At 46.9% G+C, this 19,539-nt stretch overlaps 1 protein-coding gene across 2 annotated transcripts in view; it reads left to right on the forward strand.

Moving 5' to 3' along the window:
- The window catches only part of AZIN1 (antizyme inhibitor 1), a 37,406-nt gene extending 20,406 nt beyond the window's left edge, over positions 1-17,000 (forward strand). For both annotated transcript variants that reach the window (XM_044293218.1, XM_044293219.1), the window contains exons 4-12: positions 1,199-1,372; positions 3,132-3,304; positions 10,466-10,600; positions 12,758-12,839; positions 13,396-13,470; positions 13,564-13,726; positions 14,214-14,326; positions 14,408-14,622; positions 16,429-17,000. In XM_044293218.1, coding sequence (XP_044149153.1) covers positions 1,199-1,372; positions 3,132-3,304; positions 10,466-10,600; positions 12,758-12,839; positions 13,396-13,470; positions 13,564-13,726; positions 14,214-14,326; positions 14,408-14,622; positions 16,429-16,498 — 1,200 coding nt within the window. In that variant the 3' untranslated portion in view covers positions 16,499-17,000. The remainder of the gene's footprint in view (positions 1-1,198; positions 1,373-3,131; positions 3,305-10,465; positions 10,601-12,757; positions 12,840-13,395; positions 13,471-13,563; positions 13,727-14,213; positions 14,327-14,407; positions 14,623-16,428) is intronic.
- The last annotated feature ends 2,539 nt before the right edge of the window (positions 17,001-19,539 follow it).

Raw genomic sequence — 19,539 nt, forward strand, 5'->3', positions numbered from 1 at the left:
CCCAATGATACTAGCGAGAAAACGAGATTTTTGTGAACTCACCTGTAAAATCTTTCTCGCGTAGTTCATTGGGGGACACAGCTCCCACCCAGTGTTCTGTTTGCCGCACATATTGGCGGTTGGTGGGCCAGTATGGTCCTCAGTTCTGGTGCATTCCGACTGATGTTTGTCAGTTGTGGGTTGTGTACTGTATTTTCCTTATTGATTTTTTTTCTCCTACTCCTATTGCTTGGGCACAAACTGATATGCTCTCTCCAGGCTGGAGGGGGTATAGCCTGCGGGGGAGGAGTTATCACTTCTTAGCCTAGTGTCGCCTCCTAGTGGCAGCAAGCAGCTATACCCACGGTCTGTGTCCCCCAATGAACTACGCGAGAGAGATTTTACAGGTGAGTTCACAAAAATCTCGTTATTATGAATAAATATAATAACTTGTAAAGGCTCATTTTGTCTAGGGGGTGAGCAGCAGAAAAATGTAAATGGCCACAGTCAGATTCCGTCCCATGGAATCCGTCCTAATGACAGCAGAACTTCCTGAGTCAGAATGCAGAGCAGGAGCTGAATGGAAGTGCTGTTCTCTGCTTTGTCAGCCCTGTAAAACATTATCATCTACAGATCAGACCTATCATCTGTGCCAGTGTCACAGCTCATTACTCACTGGAATGAAGAACCAGAAAATGTTTGCTAATAACACATCTTCCCCACAGCAGTGTGTGTCTGGTCCTTCATTCCAGTGAGTACGGAGGGCTGAGGGGCGAGCCCTGAGGCTGGCATAGATGACAGTTCTGATCTGTAGATGATGGTGTTTTACAGGCCTGATAAAGCAGAGAGCGGAGTTTCCATACAGCTTCTGCTCTGCATTCTAACCTAGGCAGTTCTGCGGTTATTAGGACGGATTCCATGTGAAGGAATCGGTGACCATTTCTCTGATTGCCCCTAGACAAGATGAACTGTTAGAAATTATTAAATGCATTTGGAAATTCATATTAAAATGCTTAAATATTTTCCGTTTTTTTTCTTTGTTTCCCGGAGAACCCTTTTAATACCTTGCCGATTTGTGTCCTTTTAATTGTGAAGGAAAAAACGGAGGCCCTGACTATTTTCGGTTTAGATTTATTTAGGGAAACACTTTCCATATTATAGAGTAGCTGCCTTTTTTTAGTACAGAATAAAAGTTAATTGTATTTTTTTTCCATAACAGACAGGAAAAAATGCATTTTTTGTTGCTGACCTTGGGAAGATTGTCAAGAAGCACATTGAATGGCAAAATACCATGGGGCGCATTAAGCCATTATACACCGTTAAGTGTAACTCCTCCCCAGCTGTTCTGGAGATATTATCAGCCCTTGGGATTGGATTTATATGTGCCAATAAAGTGAGTAATTCCTTAACTTCTCAATTTGTTAGGACAAGGCTTGTTTAGCATGTTCTTTTGGTAAAAGGGTTTATCCAGGCTTTTTCTATTGATGACCTATCCTCAGGATCAGTCATCACTCTCACGTCGGCCTGGACCTGACACTCCCGCTGATCAGCTGTTTGAGGAGACGCACCGTGCACTTGCCGTCTCCATTCTCTCTTCCTGTTCGCTGCTGTATGTCTGTGGCAAAGCAGCAGCGGACAGGAAGGGAGACGGCACGTACACACTGCACGCACAGTCTCCTCAAGCAGCTGATCGTTGGTGGTGCCGGGTGTTGGATAGGTTGTCAATAGAAAATGCCCAGACAGCCTTTAACTTTGACTACATAGTCAATAAATGTAAAATCCAGCATATCTGTATTGGGGTTTTAAAAGGGTCACTGAACCCTTATTAAAAAAATATTGTGATATGTCATAGCAACGTTGGTTTTGAATGGTGGGGGTCTAAATAATGCCGAGGCCCCCACCAATCACTAGGAGAAAATTGCTCACATAACATGCTTTCTCTCCTCGCTGCTGGCAATGGGCTCAGCAGAAAGTCTTTGAGCCCGTCTCCTGGAGCAGTCTCCTCGTTCTAGCAGTCTGTAGGATCTCCACATTCAGATACAACAATTAAAACCTGACGCTATGACATATCAAAAGTTGTGTGTTTTTTATTTTAAAGTTTAGTCACACTTTAAGGTCCATTCACGCTACCATATTTCTGGGTCTGCATCCAAATGGGTGCCGCAAAAGATGTGGACAGCGTGCTGTCTGCGTTTGTACTTCAATTCCCTGGCCCCGCAAAAAGAGAGCATGTCCTGTTCTTGTCCGTGGTAGGCATTTTCATCATAGGGCTGGCCAAATGCAGAACGCACATGGCCGTTAACTGTGTTTCACGGATCCGCAATTTGCGGACACGAATACACTTAGTTGTGAGAATGCAGGACTGCTCAGCTTTAACACATTGAGTACTTGATGTCTATGAACAGCTAAGTGATTTGATCGATGCGTTCTCTAGTGCAGGCAATAGATGTTTGTTATGGACAGGGCTGAAAAGGGTTACTAAGTGGTACCACAGCTCATCCTAGACATGGGAAGAGTCGCACAAACCTATTTCTAAACATGTCAGACTTGTAAAAAAAAAGCAACACTCATTGGATCAGCTTTGTGTTCTCCAGAATTCCTTTGCATGTTAAATTTTCTCTCTGACCTGTGAAGAGAAGAACGCTTTCTCCCCACTGCTTGGTCCCTTTACTGAGCTTTGATCTCTGCACGGAGTCACGTGCGCGGCTGCCGGCAGCGACCAGCCGCCAGTAGTGAAGTGTCACCCAGCCGCCAGTAGTGAAGTGTCACCCAAGGTTCACATGGTGCCAGTGACATGCTGCTTTCTGAAGCTTCACCGGAGTAATGCTGTCTGTTTCAGACGTTTACATGTGGGGACCAAAGTGTAGTGAAGGCAGCAATGGACCCAAGGAGCCAGAACCAAGGGGAAGGAGGTAAATATCCTTCCCTTCACGGGTCATACTAGAGATTTAAAATAGAAGTGGATCCTGGAAATCCCCTCTCAGGACATGCATTAAATCACAGCTTGACACCATTATGTAGATGGGGTAACAAGAGCCTGTAGTCAGTTTTCAGCTGATAAATAAAAAGATGCTACAGTATGTTTTACATTGCCGATCACCAAGTGAAGTACTGAATGTGTGTGATTCTTAAATTCTAATATCGCCTTGCAGCATGAAATGACAATGGTCTATGACTTGGGCATCTCTATGGAAAACGTTATATATACCAGTCCATGCAAACAGATTGCTCAGATCAAACATGCAGCCAAGCTTGGAATAAACATTTTGACTTGTGAGAATGAAGCAGAATTGAAGAAAATAGCACGCAACCATCCTAATGCCAGGTGAGTGTTCAAATGGCACCGGTGCCTCACACGTTACAGAACAGTGGATTTATAGTTTCCTAAATTGGCAGCTCATGGCACATACAATCTGGTATAACAGGAGTCAGTGCTTTCTGCAGGTTTATATACACCGAATTTCCAGTCCATTGAGCTGCAGCATATATCCAATTATACCTTGGGGGATCAGCTGTCAGATCAGTGCTTGGCAAGCAATATTAGCAGCATTGACTCAAAACGTTTAGCAGTGGACCTGATTTCAACAGTGTGTGTATCTGGGGCTCCTGACTTCCCCTGAGATGTATTGGGTGTGTCTGGCAGGGACTCTTTTCCCACTTAAAACACATACAAGCTCAACTGAATGTGCGTATGGGGGGGAGCCGGGAGAGCATCATTTTCTCGCCCATTTTCCTTGGGGGACACAGACCTTGGGTATAGCTCAGCTCCCTAGGAGGCGTGACACTAAGTAAAACTGTTAAGCCCCTCCTCCATCAGCTATACCCTCAGCCTGGAGATAGAGGCTACCAGTTTTAGCTTAGTGTCCAAGGAGGCAAGACACTCCCTGCTACTGCAGGGCTGTTTTCTCCTTGATATTTCATTTTTCTAATTTTGTTATTTTACTTTTTCCTAGGGATACCAGAGACGCATGGACCTCTCTGCTCTCCCGGGGTTGAGCTGCGCCAGTGCCAATTTATCTGCACTGCTGCCTCCCCCACAGAAGCAATAGGAGGATCTGGGCAGCAATGGCTCCCCTACATCCCGCCAGCTAGGGGGTCGCCCGCACGCCAAGCCCCTCTACCAGCTTCCTGCCACTGCGGTGCCAGTGGCTGAAGGGGCGACCCTGCTGGAAGGAACTGAGGGTGAAGACGTCGTTCGGTGAGATGGCTATTCCAGCCCATACCCCGTCCCTATTTGCAGCACCTACCCCTCTGGGTAAGGGGGGCACCCGTGGTCGCTTATTCTGAGCGCTCAAGCAGACCCTCCCCAGCTCCCCTCAGGTTATCCTCAGCAGGGGGGCCGCCTTCCTCCACGCCGTTCCCCCCCACGCTGCTTTCTTCAGCCCGGCATTCTCTCTCCCTCTCTCCCTTCCCGCCGCCGCCCGCTCCGTTCCGATCGGGGGGCGGGGCTTATGCCCGACATGGGCAGATCGCGGCGGAGCTTGTTTCTCGGCGAAACAGGGGACTTGGTGGCAGAGGGTCACCCACCTGGGCAAATCGCCGCACTCCAGGGGCCTGCGGGCCCTTATTTTCTGGCATCTGGCTTCTTAGCCCTGAGAGCATTTTCGGCAGCAGGGGGCGTGGCTTACGCGCGCGTCCTTTTGGGGGCGGAGCAAGCGCTGGAGGGGGCGGAGCTTGTTTTCCCCGCGATTCTGCTGAGATTTCCCGCGCTTCCTCACTCCTGACAGGAAGCTGAGACACGGTGGGGGACTCTAAACTCCTGTGTACATCGCTCGGCTTCTGTGGGCGCTATCTGCTGGCTCACTGCTGTTGCTGCTCTCTGCTGCTGCTGATCTGCTCCATCTCTACTCCTGACGTTCTTCTGAGGCACTGGTAGGACAGTTAACCCTCTCCTAACCCTCCTGGTCATAGCTGCTATAACCCTTTGTGGTCTCTGTATTAGAGTACAACCACCTTTCAGCATGTCAGATCCCACGGGTGCCCCCAAACCCTGGTACCATGCCTGTACCGCCTGTAAGGAACTTTTTCCGCGTGGACAATCTGAGCCGCATTGCCTTGCATGTCAGGCCCCGATGCAGGGCCCGCTTCCCGCTGCGCCCCCCGGTGCCTCTGAACCCCCTGACTGGGCTAGGTCTCTGTCTCAGGCGGTGGAAAGCCTTACACACGTAGTGGGCCGTCTCGTGGATAGACCGCCTCTCCCGCAGGCTGCCACAATCCCTGTCGCACCCGCTGGGACTACCGTTTCTGCCGCCCCCACTGGTTCCCTGCCTCCCAGCGATTCTTCCAGTGCCCGGCATACTCAGAAACGTTCAAGGGTTGAGCGCACATCTTCTCCAGATGCTTCGCTCTCTCCGCCATGCGTGCGAGCTCAGTCGAGTCTATCCTCTCAAAGGGATACGCTTTCTGAGGGAGAACTGGCGGATTCGGACGTGGACATGGACTCAGAGCTTCCGTCCAAATTGGCGTCCGCGGTGGGGCATCTTATCGCTAGCATCCGTGATACCTTTCAGATACACGATGACCCCCCCAGCTCCGAACAGGCCGGCGTGTCCTTTCTCCGCCCCAGACAGGCCTCCAAGGTTTTTCCCATACACGCTGATTTTTCTTCTGTGGTATCCAAGGCTTGGACCCGGCCTAACGTCCGCTTTATTACACCCAAAAAGCTGGACATTTGCTATCCCTTTCCAGCGGATTCTGTGACCACGTGGACATCCCCGCCTAAGGTTGATCCTCCCGTGGCTCGCCTGTCCAAAAGCACTACTATTCCGGTACAGGACGGATCTTCCCTCCAGTCTGTTGAGGACCGTCGTACGGAATCCCTCTCCAAGGCCATATTTACTGCCTCTGGTTCGGCCCTTAGACCGGTCTTTGCCTCCGCCTGGGTTGGTAAAGCGGTCTCTGAATGGGGTTTGCAACTGGAACGGGAGTTGGGGTCGGACGTCCCTGTTCAGGACCTCCGCTCCTTAGCCCAACTAATTGTTCAGGCCGGAAAATTCGTCTGTGAGGCCTCCCTTGATGCGGGTGCCCTCATTGCCCGTTCCTCTGCCCTGGCAGTTTCTGTCAGGAGGGAACTCTGGCTGAAGGTTTGGGCGGCGGACGCCGCTTCCAAACGCTCTTTGGCCGGCCTACCATTTACGGGTTCCCGCCTGTTCGGGACCCGTCTGGACGAACTTATATCAGAGGCCACGGGTGGGAAGAGTACTCTCCTCCCCCAGTCCAGGCCAAAGGGCGCCCCCCGTGGTCGCGCTGGTTCGTCCCGGTTTCGGTCCTTTCGCAAGACCACCGGGTCTAGACCCGCGGCCAGTTCTTCTTCCTCTGGCCCAGCCCAAGATAGGCGCAAGAAGCCGTTTTTTCGGACGCAACCTACCTGGCGCAAGTCCCAGCCTGCACGGGCTCCCACAGGCCAGCAGCCCTCTGCCTGAAGGTGCGCCCCCACCCACCCGGGTGGGGGGCCGCCTTCTCCTGTTCAGGAACGTATGGCGGGCCCACATCTCAGACGCATGGGCGCTCGAGATTGTATCTTGCGGATACAAGATCGAATTTGCGTCCATTCCGCCAGACCGTTTCTTCCGATCCCGTCCTCCGCGGGATCCCGTACGAGCGGCCGCCTTCTTCGCGGCTATTCGCTCTCTAATGGACAAGGGTGTCGTCGCCCCCGTGCCTCCGACGGAAAGGTTCAGGGGGTTCTACTCGAACCTCTTTGTGGTTCCCAAGAAGGAAGGCTCAGTGCGACCGATCTTGGACCTAAAACGCCTGAACCGTTTTCTCCGACTACAGAGATTCCGGATGGAGTCTCTCAGGTCCGCAGTGGCCTCCCTGGAAAGAGGGGATTTCATGGTTTCGATCGACATTCAGGATGCATACCTCCACGTTCCGGTTGCTCCATGTCATCACCGCTTCCTGCGCTTCGCGGTGGGGGACGATCACTTCCAATTCGTCGCCCTTCCCTTTGGTCTGGCGACGGCTCCTCGGGTGTTCACCAAGGTCCTGGCCCCTGTCTTGGCCCTTCTACGTTCAAGAAGTGTTTTTCTTCTCCCATACTTGGACGACATCCTGGTCAAGGCACCCTCCTTCTCTCAGGCATCCGGCAGTGTGGACCTCACCCTGGAGACCCTGACGCGGTTCGGTTGGGTTATCAACCACCCCAAGTCTTCCCTTACCCCCTCCAGACGGCTGATCTTCCTGGGGATGCTCCTGGATACAGAGTTGGCGGAGGTCCGCCTCCCGTCGGACAAGCGTCTGGCCCTTCGCGGGTCGGTTCACAGTCTCCTCCGTCATCGCCGCCCTTCCCTCAGATCCAGCATGCGGTTGTTGGGAAAGATGGTTGCCTGTTTCGAAGCGGTGCCGTTCGCACAATTCCGATCCCGCACCTTTCAGAGGGCAATTCTGTCGGCCTGGGACAAATCACCGGGGAGTCTGGACAGGACCTTTCTTCTGCCTCCCCTGGCTCGGGCTTCCCTCAGCTGGTGGTTGCATATCCCTCTAAGGGGGAAGTCCTTCCTCCCACTGAACTGGCTGGTGATTACCACCGATGCCAGCTTACGGGAGTGGGGGGGGGTTTTCCCTCCCCGGTCCGTCCAGGGCGTTTGGTCTCTATCGGAGTCCAGACTTCCAATCAATATTCTGGAACTGAGGGCGATTTTTCTGTCCCTCAGACACTGGACCCATCTACTGAAGGGCCACCCTGTTCGGATCCAATCGGACAATGCCACGGCTGTGGCATACATAAACCATCAGGGAGGCACTCGCAGCGTGGTTTCTCCGCGGACGTAATCCGCACCATGATCCGTGCTCGTAAGCCTGTATCCTCTAGGATCTACTATCGGGTTTGGAGGTCCTATCTGGGGTTCTGTGAGTCCCGGAGCATCCCTCCTCTCCGATTCTCCCTTCCCACACTCCTGTCCTTCCTCCAGTCGGGTCTGGACCTGGGACTGAGCCTCAGTTCTCTGAAGGGACAGATTTCGGCGCTGTCTATTCTTCTCCAGCGTCCCCTGGCCCCTCTAGGGCCCATTAAGACCTTCTTACAAGGGGTGGCTCACTCTGTTCCGCCGTACCGCCCTCCAGTTCCTTCCTGGGACCTGAATGTGGTGCTCTCGGCGCTCCAATCCGCCCCCTTCGAGCCTTTACGGGAAGTCTCCCTTCGTCTTCTGTCCTGCAAGGTCATCTTTCTTGTGGCCATCACGTCTCTCCGACGGGTGTCGGAGTTAGCGGCTCTTTCTTGCTCCGACCCTTTCCTGGTCTTCCACCAGGATAAGGTTGTGCTTCGGCCTGTCCCGACCTTCCTGCCAAAGGTGGTTTCCGCCTTTCACATCAATGAGGACATCGTCCTTCCGTCGCTCTGTCCCTCTCCTTCCCACCCCAGAGAACGGGAACTGCACCGTCTGGATGTGGTCAGGGCGTTGAGGATTTACTTGGAGGTCACCGGATCTTTTCGGCGCACGGACTCCCTGTTTTTGGTTCCGGAGGGTTCGCGCAAGGGTTTGGCGGTCTCCAAGGTGGCTATTGCCCGTTTCATTAAACTGGCGGTGTCTGAGGCTTATCGAGCCAAGGGCAGAGCTCCGCCTTTCGGCATCACTGCTCATTCCACCAGAGCAGTCGGTGCTTCCTGGGCGCAGAGGCATCGGGCCTCGGCTGAACAGTTGTGCAAAGCAGCCACTTGGTCCTCTCTGCACACTTCCACAAAGTTCTATAGAGTGCATACGCATGCATCAGCGGATGCTGCTTTGGGCCGCCTGGTTTTGCAGGCAGCGGTTTCCTGATGCTCTGGTGGTGTTCCGCCTTGGGTTTGTGGTCCCTCCCTTCTTGGACTGCTCTTGAACGTCCCAAGGTCTGTGTCCCCCAAGGAAAATGGGCGAGAAAAGGAGATTTTTGTATAACTTACCAGTTAAATCTCTTTCTCGCTCTTCCTTGGGGGACACAGCACCCACCCTTCTGTGTTTGGTTACAGGGTTATGGTTTGGCGCCCGTTGGGTTGCTGGTTGGTTGTTCCTGTTATTGGTTGTTTTCCTTTCACTACTTGGACACGCAACTGGTAGCCTCTATCTCCAGGCTGAGGGTATAGCTGATGGAGGAGGGGCTTAACAGTTTTACTTAGTGTCACGCCTCCTAGGGAGCTGAGCTATACCCAAGGTCTGTGTCCCCCAAGGAAGAGCGAGAAAGAGATTTAACTGGTAAGTTATACAAAAATCTCCTTTTTGCCATAGGCTCCTATTGAAGTTGCATGCTGACTGGCGACCCAAAAATTATCAGTGTCTTGCTGCTACAGAAATTTAGGAGAAGGGAGTAGCAAAATGTTTTATACTGAAGGTTGTTTAAAAATGTGTTTCTTTTAATCAGAACAGAACCATTTTTAGGGTCCATGCACACGTCCGTGGTGTATTTCGGATCCGCAACACCCCCGGCCGGCACCGCCATAGAACTGCCTATTGTCCACAATTGCGGACAAGAATAGGACATATCCTCTTTTTTTATTTTTTTTTTTTTTTATTTTTTTTTTTTTGTGGGGCCGTGCTACCGAAATGCAGAGAGGACATAGTGTGCTCTCCTCCCAATATTGCGGAACGGATGCGGACGTGTGAATGGACCCTAACATTGACTCACGAAAATCCAGATTGGACTGCAGCATTTAGTATAGGAGACGGGCTACAGCATAACCTTGTAAATTAGTCTAAAGGTTGTGTAAGTGACAGACTTGAGTACAGTTGTGTGGTACAACTGCTGACTTACCGATCTGATAAAATCCACTGTCTCTCTGGTGCTCCCCGCTGGTCTCTGGTTATTGTGCTGTGGTGACATGCCCGCTGTAGCTCTCCTCATGCCATGCACTGCTGAAGCAGCTGGTAAATGGAGATCGCCGCAGCACAGTAGGTAAAGACCGGTGGGGAGCGGCGTGTAATGGATCTTTTATTTTATGTTGCACTCTTTGGAAAAGTTTTTACATCTCTGGAAAGCCCCTTGAAGTTTTAAACTTAAAATTCCAGTATGATGGACCCGCTTAGAATTTCTCATGCCTGTGTGTACTGGTAAGGTTGTTTCTATATAGAAATGCAATAAGGTGCCGATTCAGACTGAATCCTGTTACCTTTCTCTTTTTGGTTGAATTTTGTGAGCTGCCATGGAGTAGGCTAAATTAAATTTGCAGTTATGCCTAATGTGTGAACTGTCCTGGCCATATTGAGTAATTGAGTATTGAGGAAATGCTGTTTTCAAACTTGTCTCCTGAGACGCCCATTGGGACTGCTTTTCTGATATTTTATTTACAGCACCAACCCATGCTTAAGAACTGCTGTAAATCCATGTGTCCCACTCGCAGCTCCCAGTCTTGGGCCCTAATTGCTAGTTTTTTTTCTATACAGGAATGTTTCTCACTAAGTTCTTGACTCTTCCAAGGATGACGTTCGAGCTGCAGCACGCTTTTCAACATACTTCAAAACATCATGTGCTGATGTAAACCAACTGTGCCCCAATCATCTTCCCCTTCTCTTAGGGTCTTGCTTCATGTGGCAACAGAAGGCATCAGTGGAGACGAAGAGATGAGCATGGTGTTTGGCAGCACACTGAAGAACTGCCGACACCTCCTGGAATGTGCTAAGGAGTACAGTGTTCAAGTGATTGGTGTGAAGTAAGTTCACTTCCAACTCAGAACTTGGATTTTGAATATATGGACTCTGTAATGGCAAGTTGCATTTATGTGCTGCATGCTTTATATCCCTGTTTGGTCCACATGGCTGCAGTGGTGACTGACTCCTGTGACCTGAACCTGGGATAGTGGACGGGTGATCGTACACATTCACAAGATATCGTTCAAATTCTTTTGTGTTCATGGGACTTCAGTGATGGTCAGTGCCACTCATATCAAATTGGTCCCTAGTGCACTTGTCACTGACTTCTCACCTGGGGGGGAGCAGATTTTCTGCTGCTAGCTAGGATTGTATTTTGGGAAATGACCATGAGAATTGCACTTTCAAACTAGTCATTGCAGTGCCTGTGCCCACCCCAGACAGGCTCTTCTGATGGAAGAAACAGATTCTCCTGCTGTCTAAATGGTGTAAACGTATTCTTAGATGGATAATGTTTTTCACTAGTAAGATTGTAGACATGTTATCTCATTATTACCGACTCAGTTTTTGATCTTAGGCCCTGTTTCACAATCGCTTTGTTGTTTTCCGGTATTTAGATCCGGTAGAGGATCTCAATACCAGAAAAAAAGTTTCCATTTAGTCCTCATGCATTCTGAATGGATGCATCAGGATGTCTTGCGTTCCAGCGGCATTCCGTTTTATGACTGGACACAAAGCTGCTGCAAGCTGCGGTTTTGTGTTCGGTCATCGAAAGGGAACAAACTGGATCTGTCACTAAAAACAATGTAAGTCAATGGTGACGGATCCGTTTTCTTAAGATTCTAAAAAACTGAATCTGTCACCCATTGACTTTCAATGTATTTAGTGACCCGCTTTGTTCCGTTTTGATTTCACACAACTGGATCCTAACGGAACAGATGCATCCTTGAAGCAAAATCAAAACTAATCCGTTCAACTACGGTTTTGTGATCCTCTGCCAGATTTATTATTTTATGCACTTATATAGCGCTACTATAATCAGCACTTTACAGACATTAGCATCCAACTGTCCCTAATGGGGCCCACAGGGAAAAATACGTACAAGAAACGCAACAATTGACAAGCTGCAGACTTCCAAATCCGGACAATAGGTCAATTTTTGCACCTAGTAAAAAGCCAGTGTACATGAGATCTTCTACACTTTGCTGGTACTGTAGTATGCTGTGGTTTTCTGCACAAAAATCTGAGCAGAAACACCACATGTAATTCACATTGTGTGGAGTCATACTTAATGCTCACTGATCATGTAATTGCATATCCTACAGAGATCCAATAGTTTCAAAAGTAATGCCAGAAGAGGAGGTTAACCCCTTAGTGACCACCCATACGTCTTTTTACGGCGGTCACTAAGGGGCGTTAGGCTGGGCCGCCGCGTTTTTATGGCGGCCCAGTCTAAGCGCTGCACGGCTCCCCTGTGCAGCGGGGAGCGCGGACCCGGCTCTCACATAGGCAGAAGTGCCGATCCGGGCTGTTTAACCCTTTACATGCCGGGCGCAATGGCGCCCGCTGCATGTAAAGTGGTGACAGAGGGAGCAATGCAATTGCGGGGTGCTGATGTGTTAGGAAGCTTACCTTGCTTCTGATCAGGGCCCCGAGCCTGTGTTGTACTTCAGAGCAGCGCTTATATTTCGGCACGATGGGACCTGCTTAGAGCTTGCTTTGGAGATCTGAATGTTGGAAGCATCTTCACTTCCTAGACCAGACATTGTTCAGTGGTCAGATGCTTCTTAATGCTCATCATAAAGCTTGCTGGATGTTTCAAATGACAAACCCCTGAACTGGGATTGTTGGCTCAGACTATGATATGCAGATGGCTAATGTATTAGAAAAATCCTCAGATTTTAATGTAAATCAATTCTAAATGTAAAAATGGAGGATATCTGTTACATAAAATCCTGTTATAATTTGAACTGGAAAAAGGCCATGGAGGAGTCAGTCTTGTGTAAACACTTCTATTTTCTGATGGACGTCTATGAACAGCGGCTTATTGCTCAGGATCGCTTCTGTTTTAGGAGATGATTCATCTATTGAGTATATTGGTTTAGTCACTAATTTTTCTGGGCCACAATGTACAAGATGATCCTGGGTTCCTCCAGTTTATAAATGAGAAGTTGCTGCGTTTGATAGCATCTTATAAACGCCACATCTTTTCTTGCCAGATTCCATGTGTCGAGCTCTTCCAGAGATCCACAGGCATACACTCATGCTTTATCTGATGCCCGCTGTGTGTGCGACATGGCAGTAAGTTTCATATCTCCGTTATAAGGATGTTCTTTAAATACAAGTAAATTCTTGCATTTTTACTACCTTCCCAAAGTCTGGAGTATCACTGAGACATGTATTTCACCCCGTCCCCTTAGGTGGCTGATACATAACCTTTAAACTAGCTTTAATTTATATTCCACCCTCAGTAATCAACCAAACACAGGGCTAACTTACAAAGACAGGTGTTTCCTACGTAAAATCCACCAAATATGAGTCACAGGCTTCATAATAAGTTTGGCGCATCTTCAGGCTGTCTGTACACCAGAAGCTGACTTCTATCTCCATTATGAGCTGGTCTAGATTTCCGATGCAATTTGTCATCCACTAAACCTTTGGGTTAGGGAGGCCATGCCCATCTGATTAAGCCTCGCCCCTTTTCGGAAAGTGGTGAGATCAGAAGTCTCAAATATGGAGTGTGCCATAGTGTGTTTTTTTTTTTTTTTTTTTGTTATAAAGGGGATGTAAAAGCTTTAAAAATAAAAAAGCCCAACAGTCAGCTTTTCTCTATTTTTAATTTTTCCCCCTTTTCTAGGAAGAGCTTGGTTTCAAGATGAGTATACTGGATATTGGTGGAGGGTTTTCTGGAAATGCATTTCAGTTTGACGAGGTAGGTCCTACAGTGGAGAATGAAAATCTAAATTTGCCAGGCCTACACTTGGTGCCTGCGGGAAGGTGAAGGCTAAGTCTGAGTTTCTCATAGGTTTATCATGCTGTTTGTCCTTTGCTGGATGCATATTTTCCTGAGGGATCTGGAATTGGTGTCATAGCAGAGCCCGGAAGCTTTTATGTTTCATCTGCATTTACGCTAGCAGTGAACATCATCGCAAAGAAAGTCGTTGAGCATGATCAGCATCTTCCTGGAGGTAATATGACTGTTCATAGTGCATCTCTGTTCTACCTTAATTTTTAGAGCTCATAAGTTATTAATTTCTATCCTAGTTTAGTTATGTGGAAAGTGTCCATATGGTGACCATAAGGGCTCCTGCAGGCTTTGTAACAAAGACTGGTAAATCTGCAGTGACAAATCTATTGCCCTGTTCCAGTAAAACAGTAGACTTCGGAAATCCTCACCACCCTAGCTATAGTGATACTACAGCGGTGCAGCTGCCTGTGATTGGATGGCTGACTAACATAATGGTCGCCACAGGGCAGTGAAGACGGTGGTGGTGAGGAATTCTGAAGGTAAGATCATTGTGAAATTTGTTAGCTTTTTTGCAAAGTTTACAAGATTTAAAGATTTATAATTTTATTTTTTTTGCTTTCCCCCAGATAGTGCTTTTAACTCCTGTATTACATCACTTGTTCCTATGCTTTTCCAAGGACTTTCTCATCTCCCCTTTTATATTTTAGGAAAGCAAACCAGTAACAGACCAGCTTTTATTTATTTCATGAATGATGGGGTTTATGGTTCTTTTGCAAGTAAACTGTCTGAAAGCTTAGATACTGCCCCCCGAGTACATAAGGTAAGCAGCCATGTTCCCAGTGCCTTTACCGAACGTCCATCCTTAATGCTAGAACTACAAATCATTTTAACATTATTTCAGGCATATGATGAAGAAGAGACACTTTTTGCCAGCAGCCTGTTGGGCCCATCTTATGACGAACTTGACATAATTGTGGACCACTGTCTTCTGCCAGAACTGAATGTGGGAGACTGGGTTGTATTTGAAAATATGGGATCTGGTACAATGAACGAACAGTCTGCATTTTCAGATATTGAAAGGCCGTGCCTGTACAACTTCATGTCATTCAGAGACTGGTAAGAGTGTGGAATTTGTAATAAATGTGTCCTAACATTAAAGGGGTTCTCCAGACTATAAAAACTTGGCTGTGGAACAAAGATGGTTTAATACTTCTCCCTCGCACCATTGACTCCATGCCTGCAGGCTCTTCTGCCCCAGTCCTGACTGAATGTTTGCCCTTTTGTGTTCAGCTGCATTTACTATTGTGCCCTGGTCCTGCTCAGCTGCATAGCATCCAGTCTGGCCTTGGGCAGAAGAGCGGTGATGGCTGCATCAATGGTGAGTGGGACAGGTAAGTACTAAACAGTCTTTCTTCCACAGCTTAGAAGAAAGATCCGTTTTTATAAATAGCCCTGAGAACCCTTTAAACATATACAATGTTAGACAAGGTTTACACATGGTATTTATGGCCTAATTAGGTATTTTCTCGATGTAGCAAAGTCCTGTCTTTGTAGGGGGTTGGATAGATGAACAGACCTTCCTTTGTAGTTATAGAGATCTGATACTAAATAGATTATTGGCTGTTTAAACAACGTATTTTCCCCAATAATCTATCAGACTTGTATAAGTCACAGGTTTCCCTTGCTTCCCTGCCATCTGCGTATTCTACATCTATAGACAGTGGCCATCTTCAACTGGTAGAGGATTGGTCCAGTTTGTAACAGTTGCCTGTGTTCTTCCAACATACACTTTCCAATTAATCTCTCATGTCTTGGATGTTTGTAGTAAAGGGGTTGTCCAATTTAGAAAAAAACAATTTTTAATTAACCCTATGAGAGTTTTGACGTATTGTCCTATGTTCAGGATACTCATCTCATGGTGTCTCTGGAGGGCTGTCGTGTCCCACATTTGGGCGCTGCCACAGTATCAGGTTTATGCAGTTTTTCAAGCCAAAATCAGAATGGATCATAAAAGGAGAGAAAGTATTAAACGGGTTGCCTTATCTCGCCGTACAAAAGGCAAGATGGGGCTAAGCCCTGACAAGAGTGCACCAGAGCTCTGCTTTTTCCATAGCTCTTATTGCAGTGAGATGGCACAACTTCTTTAAAGGGAACCTGTCACCGGGATTTTGGGTATAGAGCTGAGGACATGGGTTGCTAGATGGCCGCTAGCACATCCGCAATACCCAGTCCCCATAGCTCTATGTGCTTTTATTGTGGAAAAAAACTATTTGATACATATGCAAATTAACCTGAGATGAGTCCTGTCCCTGACTCATCTCACCTACAGGACTCATCTCAGGTTAATTTGCATATGTATTAAATAGTTTTTTTTTTACACAATAAAAGCACACAGAGCTATGGGGACTGGGTATTGCGGTTGTGCTAGAGGCCATCTAGCAACCCATGTCCTCAGCTCTATACCCCAAATCCTGGTGACAGGTTCCCTTTAAAGAGAATTACCATTTCTCCTCTTGTTTTCAATCAAACAAGAGGATAAAGCTTGGAAAACGGAATGCTTACTGCCTGGTTCTCCCACAGATTACAGCTGATTGTTACTGGTCCCAGCAGGTGCACACATCGATCAGCTTATTGTCAAGGGACTTGCGGATTGTCCAGCAGAGAACACACTTAACCCTCACACTCATGGAATCCATAAAATAAAGCCATTTTATTGTCCACACAAGCAATGCCCATAGAGGGAATAATCTTCTGTAGTATGCGCCTGTTTAAGTAAAATTATGGGTTCATTAATCTTTTTGTGCAACGTATTAAACCAATGTACAATACGTATCTTGGACGACTTTTATAGTATTTGCAGGGATTACCTTGTGCCGGCAGATATCATTTGTTGTGGTTTTTGATGTTAACATTTAATCCTAGGTATGAAATCCAGGACGCTGGGATGACGTCGGAGACCTTGATGAGGAGCCTGTGTGTGCCTTGTTTTTAGTACGGCGATGACCACTTTGCAGCAGCTTAGTAATAAACATAACTGAAATGAGATCTACAGGTACAAGTCTTCAGCTTTGCCTGGTCAACATTCCAGACTGGAAAAAGGAAACCGCATCCTGAATTAACCTCAAATCCAAACTTGAAGTTCAGTAACAAAAAATGGGACCAGGCAAAACCAATTAAAGTGAGACACTGGGGCAAGAATTAGTTAGGTCTTCATGTACATGTGCCAGCTTTCTCCATCCCCTGCACAGTTCAAATAAAATATGCAACAAAATGGATGACTTAGTTGAGATGGAAGCCATGTCCTTGGGTTCCTTGTAAGTTTACATAAGTACACAGTTTTTATACTAAGGATTCCTGTTAGTCTTGTAAATTTGTCTCCTCTGGTAAAACACGTCTTTTGAAAAAAAAAGTGTGACATAGACAATGTCTAGTGTGTGTAGAATGTGTAAATTTGTGCTTTGACCAGTAGTTTAATAAATGTAAATTGCATCGTATTTTTATTTCCCTTTTTTTTTTTTCAACCTGACAGTTATATGATCGCAATAAACTTTTGTGTAGAATTCAGTTTTGTTTTTGGATAATCCAGAAGATGCTGCAGCACTATGCAGGATTGTGAGCTTCGGTTTATACATTTAATACAGTGGGAAGGTTTATTACGAGGGGAATTTAAGTCCATTTTGAAGAGGTTGGAGATGCCAGAAGTTGCGGCAAATTATCAAAGTATCTGAAGTTATCCCCTTCCCGACCTATGACGTGTATACTCGTCATAAAGCACTGCTAGTTAGTGCTCCATGACGAGTATAAACGTCATGGCATTAAACTGTCTCCTGTGACCCCCCCCCCCCCCCCCCGTATCGGCGATTGCTTCAAACCGCAGGTCAATTCAGACCTGCGGTTTTTTAGCGCTTTATGCAGTTTCTGATCCCTGCGGTCCCTGACCGCAGGGTTCAGAAACTTTAAAATTCCCCAAATAACGTTTTTTTACCCCCCCTTCCCCTGCACCCCTGAATGGTATGTGGGCGGGTGGTGCAGGGGGAGGGTTGCGGGCGGTGCGGCAGGCGGGATCGCGATCCCCCGCCCGCCTCCCCTTCAATAATCGTTGGTTTCTAGTGGGTATACCAGGGTTGCCAGCACATTGCTGGCACCCTGGTATAAACGGCTGACATCGTTGATGCGATGTCAGCCGTTTAACCCGTACGGACCGCTGTATGGAAAAGGTTAACAGTAAGAGGGAGCTCCCTCCCTCTCCGATCGGGGGGCTGCTGTGCCTTTGCAGCCCCCGATGGGAGAGGGAGAGAGCCCCCAGACAGCCCCCCGCCAGCCCCGTCCTCACCCTTCCCCGTCTGCGCAGTTGTGACAGACGGGGAAGGTTCCCATGGCAACAGGATGCCTTCTCAGGCATCCTGCTGTCCATGGTACTGAACAGATCTATGCTGAAAGCATAGGTCTGTTCAGGCAAACTGTAAGTAAAATACAGTGCAGTACTGTATAGTATATTGTACTGTACTGTATTATACAGACATCAGACCCACTGGATCTTCAAGAACCAAGTGGGTCTGGGTCAAAAAAAATGTTAAAAGTGAAAAAAGTAAAAGATAAAAAAAAAACATTTATCACTGAATAAAAATAAAATAAATAAAAAACGCTACACATATTAGGTATCGCCGCGTCCGTAACGACCTGATCTATAAAACAATCATGTTACTTTCCCCGCACGGTGAACGCCATAAAAATAAAAACTATGAGGAAATAGAAATTTTGCCCACCTTACTTCCCAAAAAAGATAATAAAAGTGATCAAAATAGTGCCAATCAAACAGTCACCTCATCCCGCAAAAAATGAGCCCCTACATGAGACAATCGCCTAAAAACTGAAAAAACTATGGCTCTCAGACTATGGAGACACTAAAACATGATTTTTTTTTTTTGTTTTAAAAATGATATTATTGTGTAAAACCTAGATAAAGTAAAAAAAGGTAGACATATTAGGTATTGCCACGTCCGTAAGAACCTGCTCTATAAAAATACCACATGACCTAACCCCTCAGGTGAACACTGTAAAAAAAATTAAATAAAAACGGTGTCAAAAAAGCAATTTTTTTGTTACCTTACATCACAAAAAGTGTAATGGCAAGCGATCAAAAAGTCATATGCACCCCAAAATAGTACCAATCTAACCGTCATCTCATCCTGCAAAAATGATACCCAACCTGAGACAATCGACTAAAAACTGAAAAAACTATGGCTCTCAGACTATAGACACTAAAACATGATTTTTTTTGTTTCAAAAATGATTTTATTGTGTAAAACCTAGATAAATTAAAAAAAGGTAGACATATTAGGTATTGCCACGTCCGTAGGAACTTGCTCTATAACAATAGCACATAATCGTACCTGTCAGATGAACGTTGCAAATAATAAAAAATAAAAACAGTGCCAAAACACCTATTTTTTGGGAAATTTTCCATTTTTTCCCGTAACAAAGCAAGGGTTAACAGCCAAATAAAACTCAATATTTATTGGCCTGATTCTGTAGTTTATATAAATGCCCCATATGTGGTCGTAAACTGCTGTATGGCCACACGGCAGGGCACAGAAGGAAAGGAATTCCATATGGTTTTTGGAAGGCAGTTTTTGCTGGACTGGTATTTTTGACACCATGTCCCATTTGAAGCCCCCTGATGCACCCCTAGAGTAGAAACTCCAAAAAGTGACCCCATTTTGGAAACTACACCCCTCAAGATATTCAAAACTGATTTTTACAAACTGTGTTAACCCTTTAAGTGTTCCACAAGAGTTAGTGGCAAATGGAGATGAAATTTCAGAATTTCTATTTTTTGTTACTTTGCCTCACAAAGTGTAATATAGAGCAACCAAAAATCATATATACCCTAAAATAGTACCAACAAAACTGCCACCTTATCCCATAGTTTCCAAAATGGGGTCACTCTTTTGGAGTTTCTAACCTAGGGGTGCATCAGGGGGGCTTCAAATGGGACATAGTGCCCCAAAAAACTGTCTCGCAAAATCTGCC

This window comes from Bufo gargarizans, chromosome 5 (genome assembly GCF_014858855.1).
Source record: "Bufo gargarizans isolate SCDJY-AF-19 chromosome 5, ASM1485885v1, whole genome shotgun sequence".
Lineage (NCBI taxonomy): Eukaryota > Metazoa > Chordata > Amphibia > Anura > Bufonidae > Bufo > Bufo gargarizans.